This window comes from Anser anser (assembly GCF_964211835.1).
Source record: "Anser anser genome assembly, chromosome: 2".
NCBI classification, from domain to species: domain Eukaryota; kingdom Metazoa; phylum Chordata; class Aves; order Anseriformes; family Anatidae; genus Anser; species Anser anser.
The window spans coordinates 73,354,942-73,372,847 of NC_139721.1; the positions used below are offsets into that span (position 1 = coordinate 73,354,942).

Here is a 17,906-nt window from a genome sequence, read left to right on the forward strand (position 1 = left end):
AAGACTTAAGATAAAAACTGAAATTCTTAAAACTGCCTAAGTTGTTTAGGAGCCTATTTCCATATTCAAAATGCTTTAGGAAGTTAAGTTTATTGAAGTGCAAACGTGTCTAGTGAGATTTTAGTTAGCTTAAAAAACAATTGAGGGAAAGCCATTTTATGAAGCATTATAGTTCACACACGGCACAATATTTTCATATTGTGAATTCCCCTATACTCCCCATATTCGTGATTTCCCCTACTCCGTATTTAACATTGGCTCTTTGCAGGATTGTCGAGGCAAGTCTTAATGATCTTTTGGTAGTCAAGTAAATATAATATTGGTTGCTATGTATCGAGTCCCTTAATCTGCCTTCCCCGATATATATTTTACCAGAATGGTTTCATAATCTGATTTGGTTTTAGATTTTCTAAAGTCTTTGACCTTTTCTCTTAGCTATGCATGCAAGCTATGATTCATATTTTCAAATATCCATGTCATGAGCAAACATTCCCTGAAACTGCAGAGATGGGGTGAGCTGTGTTTGGTATCTGTGCTCTGTTTCGGGTGATAGCTATCTGGGTCATTATCCTGTTGCACTCACACTCTTAAATCGATTGTAGCAGGGAGGTAAGTGCAGGCTATCAGTCTTGTACAAAACGCGCACAAAAGCAGTTCCTAAAATGCTCACAAAGAACTTACAGGCCTTGGGCCCAGTACAAAGCTCCTTAACGGATTTGTGTTGCTCCTTGCACATACCTAGCGACTGCAAAGTGGAATTTGCCATCCAGAAGGCTGGTTTTGCACATGTAGCTCATAACTGGTGAATTGTGAAGACGGTCACAGCAGTGCAATGTCAACATGTGGTGCAAGTTCCTTCATAACTTTCTCACGAGGGTGTATCACCTCAAGGGTGCTTGTCCTTATCATTTGCCATATCTCATACTGTTCCTGGAATGGGTGATGCTGATCTGTGTTTGTTGTGGTTTAACCCCGCCGGCAGGTAAGCACCACACAGCCGCTTGCTCACCTTCTGCCCTCCCTCTCTGGGATGGGGGAGAGAATCAGGGAAATGAAGCCTGTGGGTTGAGATAGAGACAGTTTATTAGGACAGGAAAGAAAATAAATAATAATAATGATAATAGCACTACTAATAATAATGCGTACGAAACAAGTGATGCACAATGCAATTGCTCACCACCCGCTGACCGATGCCCAGCCTATCCCCGAGCAGCCAGCCCCCCACCCCAGCCAGCCACCCCTATATATTGTTTAGCATGACGTCAGATGGTATGGAATACCCCTTTGGCCAGTTTGGGTCAGCTGTCCTGGGTCTGTCCCCTCCCAGCTCCTGCTGCACCCCCAGCCTGCTCGCTGGCAGGACAGAGCGAGAAGCTGAAAAGTCCTTGGCCTGGTGTAAGCACTGCTCTGCAACAATTAAAACATCAGCATGTTATCAGCGCTCTTCTCATCCTAATCCAAAACATAGCACCCTACCAGCTACTAGGAGGAAAACTGACTCTATCCTAGCTGAAACAAGGACAGTGTTCAAAAGTGTACCCTGAGTATGCTTCTCTCTGTTGTGGCTACAAACTCCTTGGCATTTGAATTAGTATAATCCAGAATACCACCATTCACTAAAAAGCACTAGGAAAAATTGATTTTTGTGCCTCAGCTGCCAGAGACTTCAGATTTTATTCCTTTTTCTACATTTCCAAGCAATGCAGATATAGAACAGGGCAGTAAACAGGAAAATGCAGTAACTCTGAAGCTGAGGTTCATCAACCAAAGGCTAGAATTGTTAAGAAAAAAAATGTACTTTTTTTTCCTTTTAAAATGAGAAATGAAAATTATTGCAAGTATACTTATGTCACTAGCTTTTATTTAATGTACATGAAAAATATTTCTCTTGCGGAGAAAAAATCCACAGTTAACTAAAGCGAAAATACATTCTTGTGACAACTGGCAGTGCTGATAGAAGAATCTTAGGACTTCCCAGGTTAAATGACACCAAAAGGAGATTAAACCTTTCTTAAAACTAGGTGATTTCAGTGAGGCCACTTAGCTGGCCTGAAAACTTTATCTCCCCAGCTGGTTAAAAAGTTGTTCAGTCTTTGCGTTGCCTTCACTAGCCATGATGGCATGCAATTAGATCTGGGCATAATGATACCATATAGATCAGCTGATTATTGGCAATGTAGTGAATATTTATTATGTTCTATTCCCATTTGCTGACAGTTTTCCAAAGAGCTGGACAACTTTTCAAATGCACATTCCTCTAGTTGAACTGTTCAATCCCATTCACATGTATACCTTCAATAAAAATGGCCAGATTTGCAAAGGTGCTAGGCTGTTACAGTCACTCTTGATCCCTGTGTGATTTATGGGACGTCAGCACTACTGGAAATAAGACTTGTCTAATGGAGGGTCTTATTTTCTGAGTAAGTCTCAAGTCTGAGAATTCCCATCGTGGTTTACAAGGCAAATGAAGTAGCATTTTTGAATTCACTCATCTCTCACTCAAGAATTTAAATGAGCGGAAAAATATATCTATCTGTGAGCAATTACTCTTAATAACCATATGGCAATTATGTGTGCCCCCAAGGGGAAAGTCTTTATTTTGTCATTAATTATAATTTTATGTGATTTGCATCATCGCTCCAGGAAGATTATCCTGGCTTGCCTGGCAACCCAGGATATAGGTCAAATCCTAATGGCAGCGTTAGAAGAATGCAGCTCTATACGCTATTGTTAATGCCACATATACTCCCACAATGCAATTCATCCTGGTTAAATACAGATGTAAGACTAAGGCTTGTAATCAAGGACTAATCATTGATTGCATTCTGCTTCACAGCTTGTGAAAGGCGTTGTTGTGGATCATTAGACACAGCCCCTTACAGGAGCGTAGGATTATTTATCTATCACCAGTTGCTTTCCTCTCTTTGCTACCAGCCTTGCCGCTATCAAATACAAATGGCTGCGACAATGCAGACCGCGAATGTTATCAAATCACCTTGTTACTGAGACGAAACAACCATGTTCATTTCCTGATGTCCAGGAACAGGTTAATGATTGTTGCTTTTTTTTTTTTTTTCTCCCTAGAAAATAACCTTGGAACAGGTTAGAGAGCCAAATGGCTATATGTTGCAGGGAGGAAGGATCGTGTGTTTTGGCTGCGTGCATGTGAGAGTGTTGGCAAGAGAGTTTGTAGCACAGGAAACGGAGTCTTTTTTTTTTTTCTTTAAACTCCCAGGAAGGCTGGGAATCAGAAAAATGATGTAGGCTGGTCAATTCACGAGCTACAGTTCTATTTAGTACCTGGTGGCTCATAATGCCAAGAGCACTTAGCACTTTTCCATGGAATTTAAGTGCATACTTCCTCATGAAGCTTGTATTCCACTGCAGGATAAGAAAGCTAAGCAGATGCTTCCATGTGTTCCTAAAGAGATCCTTTAAGATTTTAGGTCAGTTTAGTTTTTGTCTCTGGCTTACCACAAGTAATCCAGCTTTATATTACAGTTTTCTTTACTGTGAAATCAGCCTAATTACCCGATTCAGAGAAAAGGTAGAGGCATCTTGACACTGTGTGCTCATATAAAAGATATCAAATAATGCCCTCTACTTGCCTCCCTGCACTGAACTGTTTTGTGGCTTGGTCAAACAGTGTAAGGGCTTTTCACCACATCAAATAAAAAGCTGTAACAATGCAGAACATTATTCACCAAACAGGAAGAGTTCATTTCTGAGTCAAATTTTCCAGTCACTCATTAGACATGCTTAAAAATCAGCAGCAAATACATGAATGGGTACAAAAGCTAGTTAGAAACACATTGTTTTGAGAAACGTCAGTTCATCAAGTGGTGGCATTTCACAGCAGAGGATGAGTGTTGAAATGAGTTCAGAGATTCTGCAAACCAAAATTAATAAAAGCCATCTTAGGTACTGCTTCTTTTCCATACAAGAGGAAAATAAATGTAGTATTTAGTCTGTGATGGGATCTGAAGTATAACAGAAAGGAAAATTATTTCTTCTAAAAATTGTGCTCTACAGAAAACTGTTTGTTAGTGGTATATCCTGGCTAGCTAAGGAGTGAAGCATATTCGCTGTTGAAAATGGTGATGCTGAAGTTTGTAGCAAACAGGCAGGATAGCTAAAATACAGCTTTCTTAATAGCATTAGAATATGATTGTAGGTTTTGGCTGTTATGATAAAGCGATGTGAACATTTTTTCTTTAACTTTCAGGCCTTGTAACAGATTACCGGGTAAGTACAACATCGATATAATCATTAATGTTACTACTTTTATACACTCATATTTCCAGGGATTTTATTTTCCATTACTTTCATAAACTTCAAAACCTTACCTTTCTTTCCATGATGGATGCAGCTTAGTAAATTTTTAACATTACTCAAGCTGAAACTTTAAACTCTGTTTTTTTTTTTTTGGGGGGGGGAGGGGGGGGGAGAAATGTTTAGAGGCAGGATGAGTCTTGCATAAGTAATATTTTAAGATTTAAGCAGTAGAAGATTTCTTAAAGACGATTTCCTAAAGATCGTTTTTCTTAAAATAGTTAATAATATATACTTCTAAAAGTGTGTGTTTTAACTTTGACAATATAAACATTTTTCTTTTGAAATGGAAAATGGGCCAATCATAATAGATGCTGGCCCCACAACTGTACATAAGCCAATGTATGATACTCATTTTTCCAAAACCTTTGAGGAGAATTTGGGATGCAAAAAGACAATTTGGTTTGCCTTGTGACCTTTCCATTCTGACACCAACCTTCTTTTCCACTTTTCATTTGAAAAATTTGAGTATGAAGAGTCATATCAGAGCATTACCCAAAAATAGACATTTTTGTTATTATTTGGCCCACCTCTAGCTATGGCCTCTAGGATCTGGAAATGTGTTATGCTTAAAATCGCTGCAGCACATACCATTTCTGCAGTATCACTGCAAAGCTGACTTCTAACATGGGTGCTCTGCCTTCTCTCCGGCTTGCAGCACTGGCAGATCCCCCTGGGGAGGAGGTTCCGCTCCCTGAAGCTCTGGTTCGTGCTGAGGATGTACGGGGTCACGGGACTGCAGGAGCACATCCGCAAGGTAACACAGATTTGCTTTCTTGGGTAGTCTGCGGTGGGATGGTAAGGGAAAATGAGCTTTACTTACCCCCATCCATTGCCCACAGCTTCTGCACACATTAGAAAGCAGAGGTGATGGCCTTCAGAAAGCTCGAGTCAATAGGAGTACTGCTTTTTGCCCCACGTCGTGTCATGATTCCATATCATGGCAGGATCTCAGCTGTCATCCATTTTGTATTAACCTTTAGAGAAGACAAGCGTAGGAATTTGGAATTTATACAATGCAGGACTGTAGGCCCCTCTCAAATTAAGCCAGAGTGCATTAGTTTTTAAATTTTTATTATTTATTTTTTCCGGGAGAAAAACCATGAAGCATTCATTATCTCTTTATTTCCCTAATGCAGATGCATTGATGGCATGTTTAGATTATGATTAATGTTGTTGGGCTACATTTATGATACAGTACCTTATTGTCCACCTACCCTTGAAGCGATAATTTCTGCTTTCTCTGTTTCCTGTTTAAAATACACATTTTTTAAAAAACGATGTGTACAATTTACAGTTTGTTAACATTGCTGTGAGTAAGCACTAAGTTTATTCTTAATGTAAAAAAGATGGGTTATTTAATCACTAAAAAACACACCTGGCAGCAGTCTAAATGATATATATATACTTCCTCTGCAGCAGTAAAATCAAATTCAAGCATGCCTTTCCTTTTTATGAAGTTTAGGGAAACTTATAATGAGGGGAGCTCCATGACTTCGCTCTAAATATTTACAAAAATATCCATTAGCTTAGACTCTGGTCTAGTATACCAAACCCTCTGCAGGCATGCATTCCTTTCTGTTGTGGTACTAAACAGATGAAGGCCTAAGAAGGGCTTCTTCTGCCATTGTAAAACAGCTGCATGAATAAATCTCTTCCAGTTTGGAAAGGTTCTGGGGTGGAGGAGGGTACCCTTTTTGCTTCTCATTTTTATCACAATATTTTTTGACCAACTCTACAGGGTTTTAAATTATATTTTTAGTTTTAATAAGGCTCTCAGAAGCAAATTTTGAGAACAACAGCAATCCTGATGCTTTATTATCCTTATGGCAATTTGATAGATGCCCTTCCAATGAAAAAATTGATGCATGGTTTGTTACTGCTTTACTAGACTGCCATTACAGTTTCTAGAGCTTTGCTCTCTCAGGTTAGATTTCTGGAGACGACAGTTATTTCAGAATGATGCCAAGGTTTTAAGTAGGGCTAAATCCCTCACTGGGAAAACAGAGGATTGGAAGCCCCATGTTGATGACACGGCCTTTCTCAGGCAGGTTTCCACAATTCAGTATTCACGTTCAACAAGATGCTTCACAGTTCTCTCATTCCCTGTCTCCCAGACATTTCCCTGGCTGTCCAGCCAAAAAGTGCTTGTCTTCCCATTACCGTAGCTGGTTTTGTATTTTCTATGACAACACAGTTTGGTAAGGCAAAGCAAATCAATCCTTTCCTAAAGATACTGACTCTAAAGTTGGAACCCTCTTATGTTCCCTTATTTGCAAAGATAATTCGGAAAACTAGATTTCCAAGGCCTCCTTGAATTGTGTGTGTGTTTAATAGTTCATTAAAGACTAAAGTGTTCCCTGGTACACAGAGGAAAAAAAGTTATGACCTTACGTTTGCAACTTTGGAAAAATATTAAGGGTAATTAAGTGAAGAATTTGACTCAATGTATAATTACAGAGTCACAGAATCATAAAGGTTGGAAAAGACCTCCAAGATCATCTGGTCCAACCATCCCCCCACCACCACTATCACCCACTAAACCATGTCCCCAAGCACCAGGTCCAACCTGTCCTTAAACACTCCCAGGGGCGGTGACACCACCACCTCCCTGGGCAACCCGTTTCAGTGCCTGACTGATCCACCAAACTGGAAACATTAAGTTAGTTCCTCCTCACGCCCTGCCCGGATTACTCATTAAACTGTACTGATTAAATTTAGTGGGCTTCAAACCTGTTTCAAAACAAACAAACATTTCTACCTCTTTCAGTTCAAAGTTTGTTCTTTTTTTTTTTCTTTTTTTTTCTTTTTTTTCTTTTTTTTTTCTTTTAGTAGTAACGTTTAGAAAAAAAAAAAAAAAAAGGTTGTTTATTATGTTGCAACCTTTAAGGTCTGCATCAAAATGACCGGATAACCACCGCAGCTTGGTATTTGCTTGTACTGAGACAGGCATTTAGGAACCAAAATATTCCTAGGAGATGAGAGTGAGTGACTTTGATTTAGATATAGTAACTTTTTTGTTTTCCAAACCTTCCAGTTATGCACTTTCTTCCCACACAACATGTAATATTAACCTATTGCAAAGTATAGGTTTTAGAGCAGTGGTGAAGGGGAGGGCGGTCATCTCAGAAGGATGTGGGGAGAGAAAAATACAAATTTTGGAGGTAAGTCCCAAAGCTGTGGAGGAGATGTACAAAGAGGGCAAAAGCAACAACAGTCCTCTGGACTGATTCCAAACAGTCAGTATAAATGTGAAACCCCCAAAGTCCATTTGCAAATGGCACATTTGTAAACTGCTTGGCCATGTATTATTTCTTTGTCCTTTTAAGTCATCTCAAAGAGCTCAGAAGTCATCTGAGAAATTTAGAGGTTAATGCTTTTGTAGGTAATCCCCAGGAACATTCTGAGTCAGTTAAATCCTGTGGAGGTCCAGAAGAAATCAGTGTACCACATTCTCCCTTTCTCACCGACAAAAATGAATTCTATTAACAATTAACAGCTGAGATCAAGAAACTGGAACTGTACAGAACAGCAGTCCCAGAGATAGCACTGCAGCTGGGCAGTGGCATCGTCCGAGTGGCTGTTTAGAGGACACTTTTTGCAGCATCTTCATTCATTCTAGTGAGATGTGAGCTAAAGCAGGCAGAGAGGTCAAATCTGTAGAAGAAAAGTATGAAGTGATCAAGGCTGTGCAAGTATGTGTACTCGCATATACACATTATTGCACTCTGATGCTTCTGAGAAACTCCCTTGTATCAAAAACTATTTTAGTTCTGGAAGGAGTTGCCCGACTATTCCATTCTCAATTGAAACATTTAAATGCAAGAGCCCATATCTGTATATGTGCTTCTATTTTTCTGTATATGCACACATATACATACTTAAATACAGATTTTTTTAAATAAGAACCACATCTTAACGCCTCACAAGTGCACTGCTCCCATGAGTAAGACATTTCCCCTAATCCTGAATAATCACATTACTTAGATCCCCTTCTTTTTTGCTTTCTCACTGCAAAAGGGCAATGCTTATTTACCTGAGATAGAGGGACACAAAAATCCCTTGCCGTACCCATGCCCAGAGAGGGGTTACAGCTCTTCCAGTCGAGAGAGGCAGGTGTGACGCTTCACAGAGTTTGAACTTCCAGGGTTAATAACGTTTAACTTTATTGGATTTATTTATGTTTGGTTGCAACAATCTTTGTAAAAGCAATTCAGGATATTAGCTTACGGTTCAAAGGTGCAGGGCCTTGGGTCACTGTGCTAAGCAAAGCTGGGGGGGAGGAAAGCTAAGCAAGTGAAACTTGTTAGTTCCTCCTTTCTCTACTTCTCAGTCCTGCCTGTAAAAATCTAAAACACTTGGTGCCCCCCGGTGGCTTTTCAAAGTATTGCTACTTGATAAGGCTTGCTACGAAAAAAATTACTTCCATACAGAATGCTTCCAGCATTTTAATTTGTGTTTTACTGAATACACTATATTTTTCCTTGCTTTTATTTCTTTCAAATCCTTTAGCGCAAAAAATTGGAAATACTTGGTATAGAAAGTGTACAGCAAGTGTCTGTAGTTTTCTTGTACAAACTACTTGCAGTAAGCCAATCTCAAATTTTTGCTTTATTCAGTTCTCACCCAGGTAAATTTTGATTAAATTCTGTTGGTGATTACATTTGGTTGAACAGTTGTGGAAATCTATTGTCATTGAACGTCTCACTGAAAGTCATTCATCTCACTGAACAGGATTTTTTTTATGGCCTTGACTTCCAAGAGCTGGTGTGTGCATTGTGAAATTTTGCTGAGCTGTGTAAAAGACATAACTTGTTTGATGCTATGGAAATGAGGGCTGGAGGAGGTAGCAGAAGACTGTTACAACCTGCATGTATATTTCACATAAGTTTCCCATGCACTTATGCATACAAAAATATGTATGTATACACATACTTCTGGTCAAATTTCATAGTTTTAAGCCCATGCTATTTATAGTGGCAGAATATTCAAATGCTTTGGAAAGAATTGGGCATTTTATTGTTCTTATTCCTGACTCAAAGAGCTTTCAGTCTAATTTTAGAGGGAGGTAATAAATGAATGTCACAAACAGCAGAGAGGAAGTGGTAACGAGAGGAAGATTGGCTGGTTACAAAGAGTATGCCCAGTAGGAATGTCTCAAATCTATGTACAATTCCATATAAACAATGTTTTCCTATTTTAGGAAATAAACAAACATCAGAAAGCTATGATTAAGATTGCAAAATGTGTTGGTTTTCTTTTTTTTTTTTTTTCTTTTCCTTTTATTTTTTTCCCCTGTAATTTTTGTTCTGCTTTCTTCTTGCCTTTTGGAAGAAGTTCCTGTGAGATGAAATATTTCACATCTAACCTTGGCCCAAAGTGTTTTATATTTGTTGGTATCTTTCCTTGAACTTGTAAGAAAGCAAAGTGGAACAGAAGGAACAGACATGGGGTCTGTTCATTTTAGTAAAATTGTTTGCAATCGTAAATGCATAAAAGTGCTGATAATTTTTGATGTAGACTGGCTACTGCACAAACTGTAATTTTAATACCCAGTTGTCTTTTTCTTTAGGGTAGCGAGCACTAAATTGGTGATAACCAGTAAAGGGGGACTGAGTAAGGTACTGCACGTACCTGATGTGGATGTCAGTTCTTTTTTCCAAGCACTTTGGTATTTATTTTCTGTTTGGGAGAAAGCAAAATGTGGTATATGTATACAAACATCACTGACTGATGTTCCTCACAGGTTGTTAGTATGCCTGTTGGTATTTTCCCTATTTGATTTTGGAAGAGCATTGGTTTCCTATGCCTTGATATAACTGTTCTGGGTTTATATCCAGTGTATTTTTTTTTCCCGGTAACTTTTAAATAGACTGGCTGAGGTATGCTGTCCATTTTCTTGATTTTACTGCCATCACTTTTCTTTTCAACTGGTCCCGAGTGCCCAGGCCAGAAGAGTGAGCAAGTTATCCACCTCACAGTATTCTCGTGTTACGGAACTATTCCAAGCAGCGTCTCCGTGCACCTTGTTTTCCACTGGACTTGTGATCATTTTCTCTACATGAATCTGTGCATCTCCCCTTTTCCCCACTGTCTCCCTTCCGCTAGTCTCAGCCAAAAGTTAACATAAGTTAACATAAGTAAGTTAACATAAACAGATGGCAACGTGAATATTATCATATATCAGAGGAGGGAACCGAGAAAAGAGATTAAGGAGCAAATCTTTTCTTTTAATAAACCAAATTTATACAATATAGATGCTATCTTTCTCTTCACAGCACGTCAGGCTGTCGCATCAGTTTGAACATTTAGTCCTTCAGGATGAAAGATTTGAGATCTGTGCTGAGGTTGTCTTGGGACTAGTCTGTTTTCGGCTGAAGGTAAGGCAGCTAAGGCTTTCTACTTCCTCTGTCATGTTTTATAGCAACACGATAACTTGCAGTAGAATATAGTCTTTGTAGTTAATATTCTTAATTATTTTTAAGGAGAGTAAGGGGAATTTATGTAGATCAAAGTGGATTAAAAAAAGACACTTAAGACACTTTTTTTAGAAATAAATCAAATCCTTATGAGAAATTCACACGTATTAGGGTATGGAAGAATATAGTCAAGAATACAGGCAAACAAACGGTCTTAGTCTACCCAGAAATTCAAAATGGCTGTTATATTCTATGCTTAATGGTCTTTGATTAAGATGGTTGTTTAAATATATTTCTCTAGACATCTATTAAAGATGCATGTATGCATAGTAAATGTTTCCTGTCGAGTTAATTTTATGTGTTTATATTAAATATACAACTTTTTATTTATATACATTATCTATCATGGATGAAGATTAGAATACTAATGGATATTTTGTTCTTTAAAGAACACATTTTCATTTATAAAATCCCACAGTTAGACTGGGCAAACTGGAGCAAGACATGAGAAGGAAAAGGTTGCATGCATGGGAGGCCAGCTTCCCGAATGCCCTTGGTACTGATCCCCCCCACTTTATTTTTTCCTGGACATGACTCTTGCCCCTCTTTGCCTTTCATTACCCAAAATCTCAGTATGTGCCAAGTTCATCAATGTAGAGAGAGACCTTGCCAAACAGAAACTAGAAAACTCACTCTGCTCTCAGAACAGAAGCGGGTGGGAAGGTTGACTTGTTTAATCCGGCACTGAAAGGAGATCAATGGCTTGTTTTAGGTAAGGAACTTGTTTAGTAAAGGAGCTTGCAGCTAAAGCCTCTGTTAAAGGCTGCACTATGGGAACAGAATCTGAACACCAAGCAATAATGAAAACGGCACTGGCGTTTTCTAGTCCACATGATACCTCACTGAGCTTTGGGCTTTTCTGAAGGCTCAGAAGCACATCTTGGCTCCCTCCGGGTAGCGTGGTATTACTACGTTTCACAAATTCCTTTCTCAGTCATTCATTTGCCCCAGTTACTTGAGTTTGATGCAACTGTCTGAAGGAACTAACAAATCTTTAAGAATAAGGTAATGGTTAATTCATCTGGAATAGGAAAATCTGAATTTGTGGTGTTTAAAATAAAAAAATGATCTGCTGCTAGGGGATCAGACAGATTATGTAACGGGGGGTTGTTCCAGTAAGTGGAAACGTGAATATATTTTTCTTTCCTAATGAAAACTTCTACAAGATTTTGAGGAATAGGTTCTGTGGCCTTTACTGCTCAATACCAACATGCTGGTTGTAGTCTGCTCTCTGACTTGGACAAGCAAACACCGGTTTTGCAGATCCAGAGACAGCTGTTACTCAGTGCTCTACATTTAGTTTAAAGAAACGGAGCTTAGCAACACAGAATTGTCACTTTTGATCAGACCAGTGGTTCAGCTACATCTGGTCTCCTGTCCCTGATGCTCCAGAGGAAGAAATCAGATTCACAGGGAAAGACGTTTACACAAGACGAGATAAATACTGGATATCTAGCTCATAAACCTTTGGGCAAGTTTTAGAATAAAGGCATTATTCTTCTGAAAACCAATCTTGAAACAGCAGTGTTTTCATCACTTGCCTTCCCTGTCCAAAAAACCACCAAAACAAAAACAAACAACAACAACAACAAAAAAAACACACCCCAAGCTAACAAGCTTTTGAATGAAGAGTTTTTTCCAGTTATTTTTGCAACTTTATTTTCTATTAAAATAATTCTTCAAAATCTTCTGGTGGTTTCTGTACTTGGTATTAAAACGCACCCTGGAAGCAGGATACTTGTAACTTTTATGTAACTTACTGGAACAACCCCAGGTTACAGCAGGACTGAAGGACAGGGGACTGACCCTGTAATGCTTTGAGCTGTAAAAATAGCAATATTTTTCCTTCCGTTGTTCTTGAGAAATCTTCATTTTTTAGCTGTAACTTTTAATGTTTTGCCTTTCACGCTGTTGAGCACATGGATTAATAGTCTATGACTTTCATATTATAACTATTTCATCAAATGTCAGAGAAGGAATCCAAGTGTCACGCCAAAGGGTTAATTTTTGGCCTCCTTGTCATGTCTACAGATGAATACAAGTCAAGCTAGTCATTTCTCCAAGGGGATGAGAATACGGGCTTATTAAAACTGACAGACTCAATCAGAGCTGGCTGCTGGCTTCTCAAAGCTCTGGGAGAGGACTTGTCACTGCTAACTTCAATTTGATGTGACACCTGAGTGTCAGAGCAGTCCCTAGGTGCATCTGAGAAAGCAGAATAGAAGAAAGGCACACAAACCTTTCTCCTTCCTCCCCTTACCCCTAACAAGGGCATTAACATATTATAACTGCTTGTGTTGCCTTGAAGTTGGTGCTGTGCACTTCATATTAACGATGAGGATCAACATTTTCCTGATGGATTACCTTCAGTAAGGCAGCAGTACATCATTCACACCAGTGATGCTGACTTGGGTTCATCTCCACTCGTAAGGGGATCCAAAAGCATGGGAAGAAATCATTTTGTCCTTAGGGCCAATGGGAAACCATGTCTCCCTTGTGCTTTGTTTCCTTTAGGAGAAGGCTAAGAAGGCACACCACGACTGTGTAGATTTGAGATAACCTGACTACTAATAAAAATATTTTCAAGAAGACCTATGGCCACTTCTGTACCAAAAGCACTGTTGAGCATGTTACAGGTGGATTTGTCCACTGGTGGCTCTGGTGCTGCAGTGGTCAGCCAGGGAACAGCAGAAGTCCCAGCACCTCTTGCAATGCTGTGTCACCGGCAGTGTAAATGGAAAGAGTAAAGGCCATACAGCAGCTAAGATCCTTCCCCAAAGAGTAAAATCATAGCACTCAGGATCAACGTGGTGTATCTTACATTGTTATGGCAAGCGGGCCAGCGAATCTGAAGCCATCTATCAGGCTGCTGATATAAAAACTTAGACGTACGGGTTCCTTTAATTTGGGTAACAAAGACTGCCGAAGGTATGCTGTTAACACTTCATCCTTCGTTGCTAAATATGACAAAAATCCCAAGACCCTGCCATTGTTGTTTTCGTTTAAAACAATTTACGGGTGTTTTTGAAAATTTGATGACATCTTTTGTTTTATTCTCAAATGCTGATGGAGGTGAACTAGGAAAACCATTAATGCAACATTAGCTGAACCTGTAAAAGAATCAGTACTCTTCTGTGCAGTCCTGTTTCTTTTAGGATTTGATATTGAAAGCATGCAGCTGCTCTAAAGGAAATACGTTCGGTATTTGAGTACGAGGAGGGCTAAGTACACTAGAAGGAGATAAAATTCAATACTGCATGCATGTAGAGTCCCTCTGACTTCTTGCAGGTTATTTAGCATTTATGACTTACTCAGAAGAATGGTTGCTTCCAGTGGGAGGGTCAGTTTGCCACATTTCTAAAATCCCCAAGAAAACACTATGATTCTATGGAGGACACTTCCTATAGAACTTACAGCAAATACTTTTTTAGGGTTTCACTAATAGTATGAACCAGATTTTGGTTCAGGGATACTTTACCTTAACTATTACTTAACTGAGGGTAAGATTTCCATCTTCATATTCCAAAGCCTCTCTAACAGCAGCCATGCCTAAGTGAAGACTGGAAGATTTGTTTTACTAATGTTAGTACAGTTCATTGCAAAACTGCCTCCCACGTCTGTTTGATTAGATCTAAGAAAAGTGTAATGAAATGGTTGCAGTAATGAATGCTTTTATGTGAAGCTACATAGCTCATGACCTTAGGTCATGCAAAAGCAGTCAGCTATCACAAATGCCCCAGTGTGAACACTGCTTCTAAGCCACAGTTAATCCATAAATCTCTTTGTGGCTGAAAAACGATCTTTTGAGCCATGATCTTTTTTATAATCCTTTGATGGCAAAGCACAGAGAGATGAGAAAGCGGCCGCATGTTACTGGTGATGCCTTGGCTCGGCTGCTTGGTGGGACTTACATATTCCAGACTTTTTTTTGAAACTCATTGCTGTATCTGTTGAATTATGATGATTTCAGGGCTCAAATGAACTAAATAAGGCACTTCTCAAAAGCATAAACGAGGCCAAGAAGATTCATCTGGTCCCGTGCTACCTGCGAGAGAAGTTTGTGCTACGTTTTGCTATTTGTTCCCGCACGGTGGAATCCACCCACGTCAAGTTTGCCTGGCAGCACATCTCACAGCTGGCAACTGACCTCCTGCAAACATGGGAGCACGACGACCACCAGCAGTAAAGGTGGCAAAGTAGCAGTGGGGAGGAGGTGATTAGCTGGCTTTCCCTCTGTTGCCAAGCGTTATTTTAGGGGCAGGTGGGGAAGTTGAATTATGAGGGAGAAAAATACAAAACTTGTTGTTTCGTAGCCCAGCTGCAGGAGCAAAACCCTTGCCAGCACGCTGTATTGTAACCTTGGTGATCCGTTTTCTGCACTGTATTCTTACGCACCGCATTCTCGTCTTGCCTCTTTCCAGGCTGGATGTGGCCGTGGGGGCTCAAGCTGTCATTTCTTACCATTTCTTATCTGTTTGTTATCAAGAGCGTTTATTGAACCAGGCAACTCAAATGGAAGCGTTATTACTCCCTCTGTCGTCGTCAATAAGCCCCTAGCACACCCACTCCATTCTCTGTAGATGAAACTGTGAGGTGTTATAACCAAATAATTTAACGTTTTTATGACTTCAGAAAAAAATCCAGGTTGTGAGAAACTCAGTAACTTGGTTATACACTGTTTGCATCCTATCTAAACAGGCAAGTGCAAAGGTAATGATTTGTTATTTTTGGTATTCAATATTTTTGTAACTCAAGTTGGGACTTCAAGACTTCTTTCATTACATAGCCAAATCAGGGGGAGTTGTGCATTAAATTGAACGCCCTTATGGCAGGTTCTCTACTCTCTCCTTAAAGGTTTGCTTTTAAGACAGCAATTTTGTCATATCTCAGCAAATATTTTATGCTGCTTATTGGTTTTCACTTGAATCATTCAGAATGAGGCCTCTTAAAAGCTCCTTCTTCAGAGTTTTGCCAAAATCCATGTGCTACCTGATGTTCTGTATTTTTAACCAAGTTATTATAAGCAGTAACTACGTAAAATAAATAATCTGTAAACTACGTTGTGTGAAATGGAATGGTGATTTCTTTTTAAGGCTACCACTCTGCTTACTTCATTGTGTAGTAATGAAATAAGCAACAAAAAAATATTTGATAAATTATGCTGAGAAATGCGATTGCAAAAAAGTTACTCAGATTAGTTAAAAAAAAAAAAAGATAAAAATACAACAAAATATAAATTATAAGAACTAAGCCCCCATCATCCCCCCATCAGTGTTTTTTTTCCATTAACTGTTAAGTATGGAATAAAAAATAATTAACCATTAGAGAAAGTCAAATAATGCTCAACAAACATCATTGGTATATCCTCCAGTCAGTTGCAGTGAAGAAGGGAAACAAAGGTCAGAAACAACATCTGACTTTAAAATTTTGAAAACATATATTCCAGACAGTTAGTTCTGTGTAAATAAGAACAAAATAAATAAGTACTCCAAGAAAAATCTGTAGGATTAATTTCTACATTTGCATTTATTTTAATCTTTCCCTTTAACTTGTCATGCTAACTTCTAAAGCATCTTGAGAAACTTGCAAACTTGCTGAGTTTTCTTTCTCCATCCCTTGCAAGCGTACTTCCTGTGTATGGGAAGTTGCATGTAGACCATGAAGCAGGTACTGGGAAGAGCTGGTTTGGCATGCAGTCTACTCCTAGCCACATTTCTTTTCTGCATGTTTTCATCCTGTAAGGATGAGCAGGAACAGCACAAAGCTGCACCAGGGGAGGGTCAGACTGGGCATGAGGAAAAATGTCTTTACCGTGAGGGTGGTCGAACACTGGCACAGGCTTCCTAGCGAGGTGGTTGATGCCCCGTGCCTGTCAGTGTTCAAGAGATGTTTGGACAATGCCCTCAATAGGATGATTTAACTTTTGGTCAGCCCTGAGGCGGCCAGGCACTTGGACTTGATCTTTGTAGGTCCCTTCCAGCTGAACCATTCTAAGACCCATTGAATGACATTTCCTCATGGCCAGCACAATACAGAAATCTGAATTTCATAGCTCTATTTTTATCTGAAATCTGGGGATGATTTGAATGTGTAATCAATGAAGGCCTTGTTAGCATTCAGTCTCTCATACCCTCTTTTCCCCATGTGATGATTCCTTTGCAGAGTTCTAGTGTTAAGTCATCTGAAAAAAAAATTATCTGGGCTATGTAATCAACTCAAGAACAAAACTGTTAAAAGGAATATTTTTGAAAGGAGGGCCTTGCTGCTATTTCTGTTCTGTAGCTCTGAAATATATTTGTAAGTGAAATGACTTTTGGTGGCAAACACTGTATGAATAGTTAATATGTGAGCCTGGATTTATTGTGCCTTGTGTTCAAAAGCTTATAGTGCCTGTGCCGATTAATACTGTTTGCTGTTAAAAATAATTACAAAATCTCAGAAATGCACTTTAGTAGAATGTCCACATCTCAAAGAACACAGTGCAGCTACTAGACGAGGGAAAAAAGTAACTTTTCAGTAATCATATAGATTTATTTTTTTTTAAACTAGTGGAATGCTAGTACAATGCTTACTGTCTTAATAATGACAGATTATATTTTATTACTGATGGTGAAATACCGAAAAGATGTATTTATGAAAGGTATTGCTGATGTTATATTCTGGATTGCACTGTAGTTCTGCAATTTCTAGTTTCCTTTCGGCTTTACATGTCATATTCTGTTCATGGTTGTTTGTCTCTGCTGTCACCTGTAAAAACACTGTATTTGCTGAGAAGTACTCCTGTTGTGATGTCTTACAACTGTAGTCTGAACCTCAAGATAGATGTACACTTGAACTGCTCAGAGAGTGGAGCAAATAAGAAATTAAATTGGAGAAACTTGAAGACCATGGTGGAAGGGCAGGCAGCTTAAATAATTATTGATGGATAATACCTAAGTAGCATATGTAGAGTCCATATGACCTAACTGGAAAAATAATCTAATGTTTATTGTTTGTTTTTTTTTTTAATTACAATTTGTGAGCTGTACGGTTCCTTTAAAATCTCTATCCAAAGCATATTAAACTGACAAGTAGATTTTATTAATGGCATTAATA

General features: G+C 39.0%; 1 protein-coding gene across 1 annotated transcript in view; it reads left to right on the top strand.

The window, feature by feature from the left end:
* FIGNL1 (fidgetin like 1) overlaps positions 1–17,906 on the top strand; it is a 79,890-nt gene that overhangs the window by 54,734 nt on the left and 7,250 nt on the right. Inside the window, exons 11-15 of the mRNA XM_083827008.1 lie at positions 4,226–4,245; positions 4,991–5,089; positions 10,611–10,712; positions 14,782–14,993; positions 16,435–16,478. Coding sequence (XP_083683134.1) covers positions 4,226–4,245; positions 4,991–5,089; positions 10,611–10,712; positions 14,782–14,993; positions 16,435–16,478 — 477 coding nt within the window. The remainder of the gene's footprint in view (positions 1–4,225; positions 4,246–4,990; positions 5,090–10,610; positions 10,713–14,781; positions 14,994–16,434; positions 16,479–17,906) is intronic.